General features: G+C 38.8%; 1 protein-coding gene across 3 annotated transcripts in view; it reads right to left on the bottom strand.

The window, feature by feature from the left end:
* LOC5576693 (progestin and adipoQ receptor family member 4) overlaps positions 1-14,313 on the bottom strand; it is a 213,043-nt gene that overhangs the window by 8,850 nt on the left and 189,880 nt on the right. For 2 of the 3 annotated variants that reach the window (XM_021839053.1, XM_021839054.1), the window contains 2 exons: positions 13,637-13,740; positions 13,417-13,554 (listed from right to left, as the gene is read on the bottom strand). In XM_021839053.1, the coding sequence (XP_021694745.1) occupies positions 13,417-13,554; positions 13,637-13,740 (242 nt within the window). Of the gene's footprint in view, positions 1-12,503; positions 12,806-13,416; positions 13,555-13,636; positions 13,741-14,313 lie in introns of those variants that run through there. The other variant, XM_021839055.1, reaches the window with a different exon arrangement.

Genomic DNA, 14,313 nt, shown 5'->3' on the forward strand with positions numbered 1-14,313 from the left:
GAAATTCAAACGAATTTCCCGAGGAAATTCAAACGAATTTCCCGAGGAAATTCAAACGAATTTCCCGAGGAAATTCAAACGAATTTCCCGAGGAAATTCAAAGGTTGGTATTTCCTTAGGGAAATTCGTTGGAATTTCTTTAGGGAAATTCGTTGGAATTTCTTCGGAAAATTCTATGCAATTTCCTCGGGAATTTCATTCCAATTTCCTCGGGTTATTCTCTGGAATTTTCTCGGAAAATTCGCTGGAATTTCCTAGGAAAGTTCGCTGAAATTTCCTCGGGAAATTCAGTGGAATTTTAAAGCGAAATACGCTGGAATTTCCTCGGTAAATTCTCTGGAATTTCCTCAGGTAGTTTGGTGGGATTTCCTTGTAAAATTCTCTGAAATTTCCTCGGGAAATTCTCTGGAATTTCCTCGGGAAATTCTCTGGATTTTTCTCGGGAAATTCTCTGGAATTTCCTCGGAAAATTCTCTGAAATTTCCTCGGGAAATTCTCTGGAATTTCCTCGGGAAATTCTCTGCAATTGCCTCGGGGAATTCTCTGGAATTTTCTCGGGAAATTCTCTGGAATTTTCTCGGGAAATTCTTTGGAATTTTCTCGCGAAATTCTCTGGAATTTTCTCGGGAAATTCTCTGGAATTTTCTCGGGAAATTCTCTGGAATTTTCTCGGGAAATTCTCTGGAATTTTCTTGGGAAATTCTCTGGAATTTTCGCGGGAAATTCTCTGGAATTTTCTCGGGAAATTCTCTGGAATTTCCTCAGGAAATTCGCTGCAATTTCTTCGGTTAATTCTTTGCAATTTCCTCGGGAAACTCGCTGCAATTTTCTCGAGAATTTCGCTGGAATTTTCTCAGGAAATTCGCTGAAATTTCCTCGGGAAATTCGCTGGAATTTCCTCGGAAAATTTACAGAAATTTCCTCGGAAAATTCTCTGCAATTGCCTCAAGAATGTCGCTGGAATTTCTCGTTTAAATTCCTACGAATATCCCGTGGAAATTCCTATGGAAATTTAAATGAATTTCCGTGGAAATTTCACTGGTTTTCCCGTGGAAATTGCAACGAATTTCCCATGGAAATTCCAACGAGTTGACCGTGAAAATTCCAACGAATTTCCCGTGGCAATTCCAACGAATTTCCCTTGGAAATTCCAACGAACTTCGCTGTAATTTCCTCGAGAATTTTGCTGGAATTTCTTCTGGAAATTCTCTGGAATTTCCTCTGGAAATTCTCTGGAATTTCCTCTGGAAATTCTCTGGAATTTCCTTGGAAAATTCTCTGGAATTTCCTTGGAAAATTCTCTGAAATTTCCTCGGGAAATTCTCTGGAATTTCCTCGAAAAATTCTTTGGAATTTCCTCGGGAAATTCTCTGGAATTTTCTGGAATTTCTTCGGGAATTTTTTTGCAATTTCCTCGGGAAATTTGCTGCAATTTTCTCAAGAATTTCGCTGGAATTTTCCTCGGAAAAAACAATGAAATTTCCTCGGAAAATTCTTTGCAATTGCCTCAAGAATTCCGCTGGAATTTCTCGTTTAAATTCCTACGAATATCCCATGGAAATTCCAACGTTCTTCCCGCGGAATTCCTATGGAAATTTAAATGAATTTCCGTGGAAATTTCACTGGATTTCCCATGGAAATTGCAACGAATTTCCCATGGAAATTCCAACGAGTTGACCGTGAAAATTCCAACGAATTTCCCGTGGCAATTCCAACGAATTTCCCTTGGAAATTCCAACGAACTTCGCTGTAATTTCCTCGAGAATTTTGCTGGAATTTCCTCTGGAAATTCTCTGGAATTTCCTTGGAAAATTCTCTGGAATTTCCTTGGAAAATTCTCTGAAATTTCCTCGGGAAATTATCTGGAATTTCCTCGAAAAATTCTTTGGAATTTCCTCGGGAAATTCTCTGGAATTATCTCGGGGAATTTTCTGGAATTTCTTCGGGAATTTTTTTGCAATTTCCTCGGGAAATTTGCTGCAATTTTCTCAAGAATTTCGCTGGAATTTTCCTCGGAAAAAACAATGAAATTTCCTCGGGAAATTCTCTGCAATTGCCTCAAGAATTCCGCTGGAATTTCTCGTTTAAATTCCTACGAATATCCTATGGAAATTCCAACGTTCTTCCCGCGGAATTCCTATGGAAATTTAAATGAATTTCCGTGAAAATTTCACTGGATTTCCCGTGGAAATTGCAACGAATTTCCCATGGAAATTCCAACGAGTTGACCGTGAAAATTCCAACGAATTTCCCGTGGCAATTCCAACGAATTTCCCTTGGAAATTCCAACGAACTTCGCTGTAATTTCCTCGAGAATTTTGCTGGAATTTCTTCTGGAAATTCTCTGGAATTTCCTCTGGAAATTCTCTGGAATTTCCTCTGGAAATTCTCTGGAATTTCCTTGGAAAATTCTCTGGAATTTCCTTGGAAAATTCTCTGAAATTTCCTCGGGAAATTCTCTGGAATTTCCTCGAAAAATTCTTTGGAATTTCCTCGGGAAATTCTCTGGAATTTTCTGGAATTTCTTCGGGAATTTTTTTGCAATTTCCTCGGGAAATTTGCTGCAATTTTCTCAAGAATTTCGCTGGAATTTTCCTCGGAAAAAACAATGAAATTTCCTCGGAAAATTCTTTGCAATTGCCTCAAGAATTCCGCTGGAATTTCTCGTTTAAATTCCTACGAATATCCCATGGAAATTCCAACGTTCTTCCCGCGGAATTCCTATAGAAATTTAAATGAATTTCCGTGGAAATTTCACTGGATTTCCCATGGAAATTGCAACGAATTTCCCATGGAAATTCCAACGAGTTGACCGTGAAAATTCCAACGAATTTCCCGTGGCAATTCCAACGAATTTCCCTTGGAAATTCCAACGAACTTCGCTGTAATTTCCTCGAGAATTTTGCTGGAATTTCCTCTGGAAATTCTCTGGAATTTCCTTGGAAAATTCTCTGGAATTTCCTTGGAAAATTCTCTGAAATTTCCTCGGGAAATTATCTGGAATTTCCTCGAAAAATTCTTTGGAATTTCCTCGGGAAATTCTCTGGAATTATCTCGGGGAATTTTCTGGAATTTCTTCGGGAATTTTTTTGCAATTTCCTCGGGAAATTTGCTGCAATTTTCTCAAGAATTTCGCTGGAATTTTCCTCGGAAAAAACAATGAAATTTCCTCGGGAAATTCTCTGCAATTGCCTCAAGAATTCCGCTGGAATTTCTCGTTTAAATTCCTACGAATATCCTATGGAAATTCCAACGTTCTTCCCGCGGAATTCCTATGGAAATTTAAATGAATTTCCGTGAAAATTTCACTGGATTTCCCGTGGAAATTGCAACGAATTTCCCATGGAAATTCCAACGAGTTGACCGTGAAAATTCCAACGAATTTCCCGTGGCAATTCCAACGAATTTCCATTGGAAATTCCAACGAACTTCGCCTTAATTTCCTCGAGAATTTTGCTGGAATTTCCTCTGGAAATTCTCTGGAATTTCCTCTGGAAATTCTCTGGAATTTCCTTGGAAAATTCTCTGGAATTTCTCTGGAAAATTCTCTGAAATTTCCTCTCGAAATTCTCTGGAATTCCCTCGAAAAATTCTTTGGAATTTCCTCGGGAAATTCTCTGGAATTTTCTCAGGGAATTTTCTGGAATTTCTTCGGGAATTTTTTTGCTATTTCCTTGGGAAATTACGGTTGCTTGTAGAATTTTGTACTTCCATCCAATATCTACAAATCTGTAAACTATATAACGTCTAATACGTCTTAGTTTATTGAATAATCTATCTAAAACTCTTGCAGAAATTGTCTGAGATACTTGTAGAATCTGTCCCAGATTCTTAAGGAATCTGTCCCAGATTCTTACAGAATCTTGTATAATCTGTCTGAGCTTTTTGTAGAAACTGTCTGAAATTCTTGCAGAATCTGTGTCAGATTATTGCAGAATCTGCCCTAGCAGACTTTGACTAAAATTCTTGTTGAATCTGTCTGAGATTCTTGCAGTATCTATCTTGTCTAAACTTTGGTAATAATTCGAGTGAAATTCCGCAAGAATATAAACCAGGTTCTGCAAGAATCTGAGTTAGATTTTTCTAAAAAAAAAAATGAAAGAATCATTCTGCAAGAATCTGGAAAAAATTCAACAGAAATCTGAATCAGATTCACTGAGAAATTGAAGAAATATTTTGCATGAATCCGAGAGAATGATTTTGCAAGGATCAGTGAGAAAATATCTACAATATTCTGAGACTGGTTCAAAAATTATATGATACCGATTCAGCAAAACTCTGAGATAGATTTTGAGAGAATCTGAGAGAATCTTGTAGAAATTCCAAAGAATTTCCCGAGGAAATTCAAACGAACTTCCCTATGAAAATCAAATGATTTTCCTGAGAAAATTCCCGGAATTTCCCGGAAACATTGAAACGAATTTCCCGAGGAAACTCCATAAAATTTCCCGAGGAAATTCAAACGAATTTACCAAAGAAATTCAAACGAATTTACCTAAGAAATTCAAATGAATCCATGTGAAATTCGTTTGAATTTCCAAGAGAAATTCGTTTGAATTTCCAAGGGAAATTCGTTTGAATTTCCAAGGGAAATTCGTTTGAATTTCCAAGGGAAATTCGTTTGAATTTCCAAGGGAAATTCGTTTGAATTTCCAAGCAAATTTCCCGAGGAAATTCAAACGATTTTCCCGAGGAAATTCAAACGAATTTCCCGAGGAAATTCAAACGAATTTCCCGAGGAAATTCAAACGAATTTCCCGAGGAAATTCAAACGAATTTCCCGAGGAAATTCAAACGAATTTCCCGAGGAAATTCAAACGAATTTCCCGAGGAAATTCAAACGAATTTCCCGAGGAAATTCAAACGAATTTCCCGAGGAAATTCAAACGAATTTCCCGAGGAAATTCAAACGAATTTCCCGAGGAAATTCAAACGAATTTCCCGAGGAAATTCAAACGAATTTCCCGAGGAAATTCAAACGAATTTCCCGAGGAAATTCAAACGAATTTCCCGAGGAAATTCAAACGCATTTCCCGAGGAAATTCAAACGAATTTCCCGAGGAAATTCAAAAGAATTTCCCGAGGAAATTCAAACGAATTTCCCGAGGAAATTCAAACGAATTTCCCGAGGAAATTCAAACGAATTTCCCGAGGAAATTCAAACGAATTTTCCGAGGAAATTCAAACGAATTTCCCGAGGAAATTCAAACGAATTTCCCGAGGAAATTCAAACGAATTTCCCGAGGAAATTCAAACGAATTTCCCGAGGAAATTCAAAACGAATTTCCCGAGGAAATTCAAACGAATTTCCCGAGGAAATTCAAACGAATTTCCCGAGGAAATTCAAACGAATTTCCCGAGGAAATTCAAACGAATTTCCCGAGGAAATTCAAACGAATTTCCCGAGGAAATTCAAACGAATTTCCCGAGGAAACTCAAACGAATTTCCCGAGGAAATTCAAACGAATTTCCCGAGGAAACTCAAACGAATTTCCCGAGGAAAATTCAAACGAATTTCCCGAGGAAATTCAAACGAATTTCCCGAGGAAATTCAAACGAATTTCCCGAGGAAATTCAAACGAATTTCCCGAGGAAATTCAAACGAATTTCCCGAGGAAATTCAAAACGAATTTCCCGAGGAAATTCAAACGAATTTCCCGAGGAAATTCAAACGAATTTCCCGAGGAAATTCAAACGAATTTCCCGAGGAAATTCAAAACGAATTTCCCGAGGAAATTCAAACGAATTTCCCGAGGAAATTCAAACGAATTTCCCGAGGAAATTCAAACGAATTTCCCGAGGAAATTCAAACGAATTTCCCGAGGAAATTCAAACGAATTTCCCGAGGAAATTCAAACGAATTTCCCGAGGAAATTCAAACGAATTTCCCGAGGAAATTCAAACGAATTTCCCGAGGAAATTCAAACGAATTTCCCGAGGAAATTCAAACGAATTTCCCGAGGAAATTCAAACGAATTTCCCGAGGAAATTTCAAACGAATTTCCCGAGGAAATTCAAACGAATTTCCCGAGGAAATTTCAAACGAATTTCCCGAGGAAATTCAAACGAATTTTCCCGAGGAAATTCAAACGAATTTCCGAGGAAATTCAAACGAATTTCCCGAGGAAATTCAAACGAATTTCCCGAGGAAATTCAAACGAATTTCCCGAGGAAATTCAAACGAATTTCCGAGGAAATTCAAACGAATTTCCCGAGGAAATTCAAACGAATTTCCCGAGGAAATTCAAATTCGAAAACGAATTTCCCGAGGAAATTCAAACGAATTTCCCGAGGAAATTCAAACGAATTTCCCGAGGAAATTCAAACGAATTTCCCGAGGAAATTCAAACGAATTTCCCGAGGAAATTCAAACGAATTTCCCGAGGAAATTCAAACCGAATTTCCCGAGGAAATTCAAACGAATTCCGAGGAAATTCAACGAATTCCCGAGGAAATTCAAAACGAATTTCCCGAGGAAATTCAAACGAATTTCCCGAGGAAATTCAAACGAATTCCCGAGGAAATTCAAACGAATTTCCCGAGGAAATTCAAAACGAATTTCCCGAGGAAATTCAAACGAATTTCCCGAGGAAATTCAAACGAATTTCCCGAGGAAATTCAAACGAATTTCCCGAGGAAATTCAAACGAATTTCCCGAGGAAATTCAAACGAATTTCCCGAGGAAATTCAAACGAATTTCCCGAGGAAATTCAAACGAATTTCCCGAGGAAATTCAAACGAATTTCCCGAGGAAATTCAAACGAATTTCCCGAGGAAATTCAAACGAATTTCCCGAGGAAATTCAAACGAATTTCCCGAGGAAATTCAAACGAATTTCCCGAGGAAATTCAAACGAATTTCCCGAGGAAATTCAAACGAATTTCCCGAGGAAATTCAAACGAATTTCCCGAGGAAATTCAAACGATTCCGGGAATTCAAACGAATTTCCCGAGGAAATTCAAACGAATTTCCCGAGGAAATTCAAACGAATTTCCCGAGGAAATTCAAACGAATTTCCCGAGGAAATTCAAACGAATTTCCCGAGGAAATTCAAACGAATTTCCCGAGGAAATTCAAACGAATTTCCCGAGGAAAATTCAAACGAATTTCCCGAGGAAATTCAAACGAATTTCCCGAGGAAATTCAAACGAATTTCCCGAGGAAATTCAAACGAATTTCCCGAGGAAATTCAAACGAATTTCCCGAGGAATTTCCCGAGGAAATTCAAACGAATTTCCCGAGGAAATTCAAACGAATTTCCCGAGGAAATTCAAACGAATTTCCCGAGGAAATTCAAACGAATTTCCGAGGAAATTCAAACGAATTTCCCGAGGAAATTCAAACGAATTTCCCGAGGAAATTCAAACGAATTTCCCGAGGAAATTCAAACGAATTTCCCGAGGAAATTCAAACGAATTTCCCGAGGAAATTCAAACGAATTTCCCGAGGAAATTCAAACGAATTTCCCGAGGAAATTCAAACGAATTTCCGAGGAAATTCAAACGAATTTCCCGAGGAAATTCAAACGAATTTCCCGAGGAAATTCAAACGAATTTCCCGAGGAAATTCAAACGAATTTCCCGAGGAAATTCAAACGAATTTCCCGAGGAAATTCAAACGAATTTCCCGAGGAAATTCAAACGAATTTCCCGAGGAAATTCAAACGAATTTCCCGAGGAAATTCAAACGAATTTCCCGAGGAAATTCAAACGAATTTCCCGAGGAAATTCAAACGAATTTCCCGAGGAAATTCAAACGAATTTTCCCGAGGAAATTCAAAACGAATTTCCCGAGGAAATTCAAACGAATTTCCCGAGGAAATTTCAAACGAATTTCCGAGGAAATTCAAACGAATTTCCCGAGGAAATTCAAACGAATTTCCGGAGGAAATTCAAACGAATTTCCCGAGGAAATTTCAAACGAATTTCCCGAGGAAAATTCAAACGGAATTTCCCGAGGGAAATTCAAACGAATTTCCCGAGGAAATTCAAACGAATTTCCGAGGAAATTCAAACGAATTTCCCGAGGAATTCAAACGAATTTCCCGAGGAAATTCAAACGAATTTCCCGAGGAAATTCAAACGAATTTCCCGAGGAAATTCAAACGAATTTCCCGAGGAAATCAAACGAATTTCCCGAGGAATTCAAACGAATTTCCGAGGAAATTCAAACGAATTTCCCGAGAAATTCAAACGAATTTCCCGAGGAAATTCAAACGAATTTCCCGAGGAAATTCAAACGAATTTCCGAGGAATCAACGAATTCCCGAGGAAATTCATACGAATTTCCCGAGGAAATTCATACGAATTTCCCGAGGAAATTCAAATGAATTTCCCGAGGAAACTCAAACGAATTTCCCGAGGAAATTCAAACGAATTTCCCGAGGAAATTCAAACGAATTTCCCGAGGAAATTCAAACGAATTCCCGAGGAAATTTCAAACGAATTTCCCGAGGAAATTCAAACGAATTTCCCGAGGAAATTCAAACGAATTTCCCGAGGAAATTCAAACGAATTTCCCGAGGAAATTCAAACGAATTTCCCGAGGAAATTCAAACGAATTTCCCGAGGAAATTCGTAGGAATTTCCCAAGGAAATTCAAACGAATTTCCCAAGGAAATTCAAACGAATTTCCCAAGGAAATTCAAACGAATTTCCCAAGGAAATTCAAACGAATTTCCCAAGGAAATTCAAACGAATTTCCCAAGGAAATTCAAACGAATTTCCCAAGGAAATTCAAACGAATTTCCCGAGGAAATTCAAACGAATTTCCCGAGGAAATTCAAACGAATTTCCCGAGGAAATTCAAACGAATTTCCCGAGGAAATTCAAACGAATTTCCCGAGGAAATTCAAACGAATTTCCCGAGGAAATTCAAACGAATTTCCCGAGGAAATTCAAACGAATTTCCCGAGGAAATTCAAACGAATTTCCCGAGGAAATTCAAACGAATTTCCCGAGGAAATTCAAACGAATTTCCCGAGGAAATTCAAACGAATTTCCCGAGGAAATTCAAACGAATTTCCCGAGGAAATTCAAACGAATTTCCCGAGGAAATTCAAACTAATTTCCCGAGGAAATTCAAACGAATTTTCCGAGGAAATTTGAACGAGTTTTCCGAGGAAGTTAAACGAATTTCCCGAGGAAATTCAAACGAATTTCCCGAGGAAATTCAAACGAATTTCCCGAGGAAATTCAAACGAATTTCCCGAGGAAATTCAAACGAATTTCCCGAGGAAATTCAAACAAAATTCTTGAGGAAATTCAAACGAATTTCCCGAGAAAATTCAAACGAATTTCCCGAGGAAATTCAAACGAATTTCCCGAGGAAATTCAAACTAATTTCCCGAGGAAATTCAAACGAATTTTCCGAGGAAATTTGAACGAGTTTTCCGAGGAAGTTAAACGAATTTCCTGAGGAAATTCAAACGAATTTCCCGAGGAAATTCAAACGAATTTCCCGAGGAAATTCAAACGAATTTCCCGAGGAAATTCAAACGAATTTCCCGAGGAAATTCAAACGAATTTCCCGAGGAAATTCAAACAAAATTCTTGAGGAAATTCAAACGAATTTCCCGAGAAAATTCAAACGAATTTCCCGAGGAAATTCAAACGAATTTCCCGAGGAAATTCAAACGAATTTCCCGAGGAAATTCAAACGAATTTCCCGAGGAAATTCAAACGAATTTTCCGAGGAAATTCAAAGGTTGGTATTTCCTTAGGGAAATTCGTTGGAATTTCTTTAGGGAAATTCGTTGGAATTTCTTCGGAAAATTCTATGCAATTTCCTCGGGAATTTCATTCCAATTTCCTCGGGTTATTCTCTGGAATTTTCTCGGAAAATTCGCTGGAATTTCCTAGGAAAGTTCGCTGAAATTTCCTCGGGAAATTCAGTGGAATTTTAAAGCGAAATACGCTGGAATTTCCTCGGTAAATTCTCTGGAATTTCCTCAGGTAGTTTGGTGGGATTTCCTTGTAAAATTCTCTGAAATTTCCTCGGGAAATTCTCTGGAATTTCCTCGGGAAATTCTCTGGATTTTTCTCGGGAAATTCTCTGGAATTTCCTCGGAAAATTCTCTGAAATTTCCTCGGGAAATTCTCTGGAATTTCCTCGGGAAATTCTCTGCAATTGCCTCGGGGAATTCTCTGGAATTTTCTCGGGAAATTCTCTGGAATTTTCTCGGGAAATTCTTTGGAATTTTCTTGCGAAATTCTCTGGAATTTTCTCGGGAAATTCTCTGGAATTTTCTCGGGAAATTCTCTGGAATTTTCTCGGGAAATTCTCTGGAATTTTCTTGGGAAATTCTCTGGAATTTTCGCGGGAAATTCTCTGGAATTTTCTCGGGAAATTCTCTGGAATTTCCTCAGGAAGTTCGCTGCAATTTCTTCGGTTAATTCTTTGCAATTTCCTCGGGAAACTCGCTGCAATTTTCTCGAGAATTTCGCTGGAATTTTCTCAGGAAATTCGCTGAAATTTCCTCGGGAAATTCGCTGGAATTTCCTCGGAAAATTTACAGAAATTTCCTCGGAAAATTCTCTGCAATTGCCTCAAGAATGTCGCTGGAATTTCTCGTTTAAATTCCTACGAATATCCCGTGGAAATTCCTATGGAAATTTAAATGAATTTCCGTGGAAATTTCACTGGTTTTCCCGTGGAAATTGCAACGAATTTCCCATGGAAATTCCAACGAGTTGACCGTGAAAATTCCAACGAATTTCCCGTGGCAATTCCAACGAATTTCCCTTGGAAATTCCAACGAACTTCGCTGTAATTTCCTCGAGAATTTTGCTGGAATTTCTTCTGGAAATTCTCTGGAATTTCCTCTGGAAATTCTCTGGAATTTCCTCTGGAAATTCTCTGGAATTTCCTTGGAAAATTCTCTGGAATTTCCTTGGAAAATTCTCTGAAATTTCCTCGGGAAATTCTCTGGAATTTCCTCGAAAAATTCTTTGGAATTTCCTCGGGAAATTCTCTGGAATTTTCTGGAATTTCTTCGGGAATTTTTTTGCAATTTCCTCGGGAAATTTGCTGCAATTTTCTCAAGAATTTCGCTGGAATTTTCCTCGGAAAAAACAATGAAATTTCCTCGGAAAATTCTTTGCAATTGCCTCAAGAATTCCGCTGGAATTTCTCGTTTAAATTCCTACGAATATCCCATGGAAATTCCAACGTTCTTCCCGCGGAATTCCTATGGAAATTTAAATGAATTTCCGTGGAAATTTCACTGGATTTCCCATGGAAATTGCAACGAATTTCCCATGGAAATTCCAACGAGTTGACCGTGAAAATTCCAACGAATTTCCCGTGGCAATTCCAACGAATTTCCCTTGGAAATTCCAACGAACTTCGCTGTAATTTCCTCGAGAATTTTGCTGGAATTTCCTCTGGAAATTCTCTGGAATTTCCTTGGAAAATTCTCTGGAATTTCCTTGGAAAATTCTCTGAAATTTCCTCGGGAAATTATCTGGAATTTCCTCGAAAAATTCTTTGGAATTTCCTCGGGAAATTCTCTGGAATTATCTCGGGGAATTTTCTGGAATTTCTTCGGGAATTTTTTTGCAATTTCCTCGGGAAATTTGCTGCAATTTTCTCAAGAATTTCGCTGGAATTTTCCTCGGAAAAAACAATGAAATTTCCTCGGGAAATTCTCTGCAATTGCCTCAAGAATTCCGCTGGAATTTCTCGTTTAAATTCCTACGAATATCCTATGGAAATTCCAACGTTCTTCCCGCGGAATTCCTATGGAAATTTAAATGAATTTCCGTGAAAATTTCACTGGATTTCCCGTGGAAATTGCAACGAATTTCCCATGGAAATTCCAACGAGTTGACCGTGAAAATTCCAACGAATTTCCCGTGGCAATTCCAACGAATTTCCATTGGAAATTCCAACGAACTTCGCCTTAATTTCCTCGAGAATTTTGCTGGAATTTCCTCTGGAAATTCTCTGGAATTTCCTCTGGAAATTCTCTGGAATTTCCTTGGAAAATTCTCTGGAATTTCTCTGGAAAATTCTCTGAAATTTCCTCTGGAAATTCTCTGGAATTCCCTCGAAAAATTCTTTGGAATTTCCTCGGGAAATTCTCTGGAATTTTCTCAGGGAATTTTCTGGAATTTTTCGGGAATTTTTTTGCTATTTCCTTGGGAAATTCGCTGCAATTTTCTCGAGAGTTTCGCTGGAATTTTCCTCGGAAAAATCAATGAAATTTCCTCGGAAAATTCTCTGCAATTGCCTCAAAAATTCCGCTGGAATTTCTCGTTTAAATTCCTACGAATATCCCATGGAAATTCCAACGTTCTTCCCGCGGAATTCCTATGGAAATTTGAATGAATTTCCGTGGAAATTTTACTGGATTTTACGTGGAAATTGCAATGAATTTCCAATGGAAATTCCAACGAGTTGACCGTGGAAATTCCAACGAATTGTCGAATGGCCAATAGAAGCAAACGAATTTTTCACGGAGTTTCATGCCATGCGTTAGGATAAAGACGGATGAACTCGAGATTGTTGAAGTTGGCAATAGCACTTTTATTAATAGCTAACTTCCCTGGAAGTTTTTCAAGATAGCATGATACTTGGTGCCGTGCATTCCCACATTAAGAAAAGCTAACTATCTACATTCATTCATAAAATATCAGTCACTATTCCAGCAATACAATTTTCTCCGTCACATACGTTTCAATTATAAGGCAAACAGCCTACTATTATCGCTCAATAGGGGTAATAAAGGTCTCATCGATTAAGCTTTCGCCACTTCTTGCACGCGCCTACTTTGCCTTTGCCTCGCTCTTCTCACCAGGTGGCACTGCAAACAAAAACAATAATTACTAAAGTCACATAATAATCGACCTTCCCCCCCAGCGACAGGCCATCAAACATTGGAAAACTGATAATTAAGCATTCCATTGATGGCACCGGAGTGGGTCCTTCCGACACATGACTAGACTAACATTTGAAAAGGGTGGAATAGTTTTTAAAACCGAAGCTCTCTTCGCCAAACTCAGACGCATTTCAACTAACATGGTCCCAAGATTGAAATCTTGTTTCTCCGCCTTTTCACATGTCAGTCTAGATTTCCCCACTTCCGTCGTTCTAACCCGACCAGGGCTTAGGCTGCGACGCCCTCCCTAAAGCACGTGGTTCAGACGTGTCTGGTCACCACCGGCATAGGACCAACTTTATAAATTCATAATGCCCTTTTCCACCCTTTGTATGATGCATTATTTATTCGGACGTCGGATAATCGATTCCGATAGGCATCGTGGCAACAATGGAGCGAAACGTCGACGTTTCAAACGCGTACGGAGAATTGTTCACGTAAACACATTATGAATAGGTAATGGCTACGGTTACGTATACTCTACTGGCTCGATACAGGAACCGGAAGTGCCGGCAGAGATTTTATGTTGACCTTACCTGCAGAAATACGTGTGTCAGCGAGGAGGGATTCCCACCGCCCAGCTTCGATATCCGCAACAGCGTGAGCATGATTCGCATCATGAAGGGCAGCAGGAAACAGAGCCTCCGTTGCCACGGTGAGGACGCCGTCATGGCCTGCGATGATAAGAAAAAAAAATGAAAACAAAATTGTGAATCAGGTTACTGCGATGGCGAATAACTTTATATGAAGACTTACCTTGTACAGACCCCAAATGCACAGCATGGAGTACGATATGATGATGAGCCACTTGAGAGGCCAGCCCAGGCAGTAGACCGTTGCCGTTACCATGGGAAGCGCACCTGGAATCAAGGAGAAAGAAAAAACATCACCGTTAGAAGAAACTATCGACAAAATGGCAAGAATAGAAAAACAAGGTCTTCTGAGTTTTTCAGAATCCTGGAGTTCGTCATCTTTGCCTTCCACTTTATATCTGTACCACAGACAGATAGACGTAACACTTACGAAATTTCCATTTACCACGCTTCAGACGATCATTTCTCGCTAAATGTATGATCTCGTCCTAAAAGCCATTGGTAACCAAGTGTGTAGCTTGTTGTTTCTGAATGAATGAATATACACGTTATTGAACAATGTTACGGTGAAGAGACGATCCTCTTCTACCTCACAGTGGTGATTGTTTTTATCTTGGTCTATTCATTTGCTTAGCAACAAGAAGCTACACACTCGGTTACCAACAACCCGGTGCTAGGCAGCCATGTTTTCGTGGTCAGCATCAAACTCTAGAGCAACAACGTACATTGACCTATTACATTAGGGATTTTTTCCTCCAATACTAAAATGTGTTTTTAGCTAATCACATCAACCCAAATTGACTTGCTGTACTGCAATCCAGTAGTTTGCAACTGTTTGTT

Source organism: Aedes aegypti, chromosome 1, assembly GCF_002204515.2.
Source record: "Aedes aegypti strain LVP_AGWG chromosome 1, AaegL5.0 Primary Assembly, whole genome shotgun sequence".
Taxonomy (NCBI): domain Eukaryota; kingdom Metazoa; phylum Arthropoda; class Insecta; order Diptera; family Culicidae; genus Aedes; species Aedes aegypti.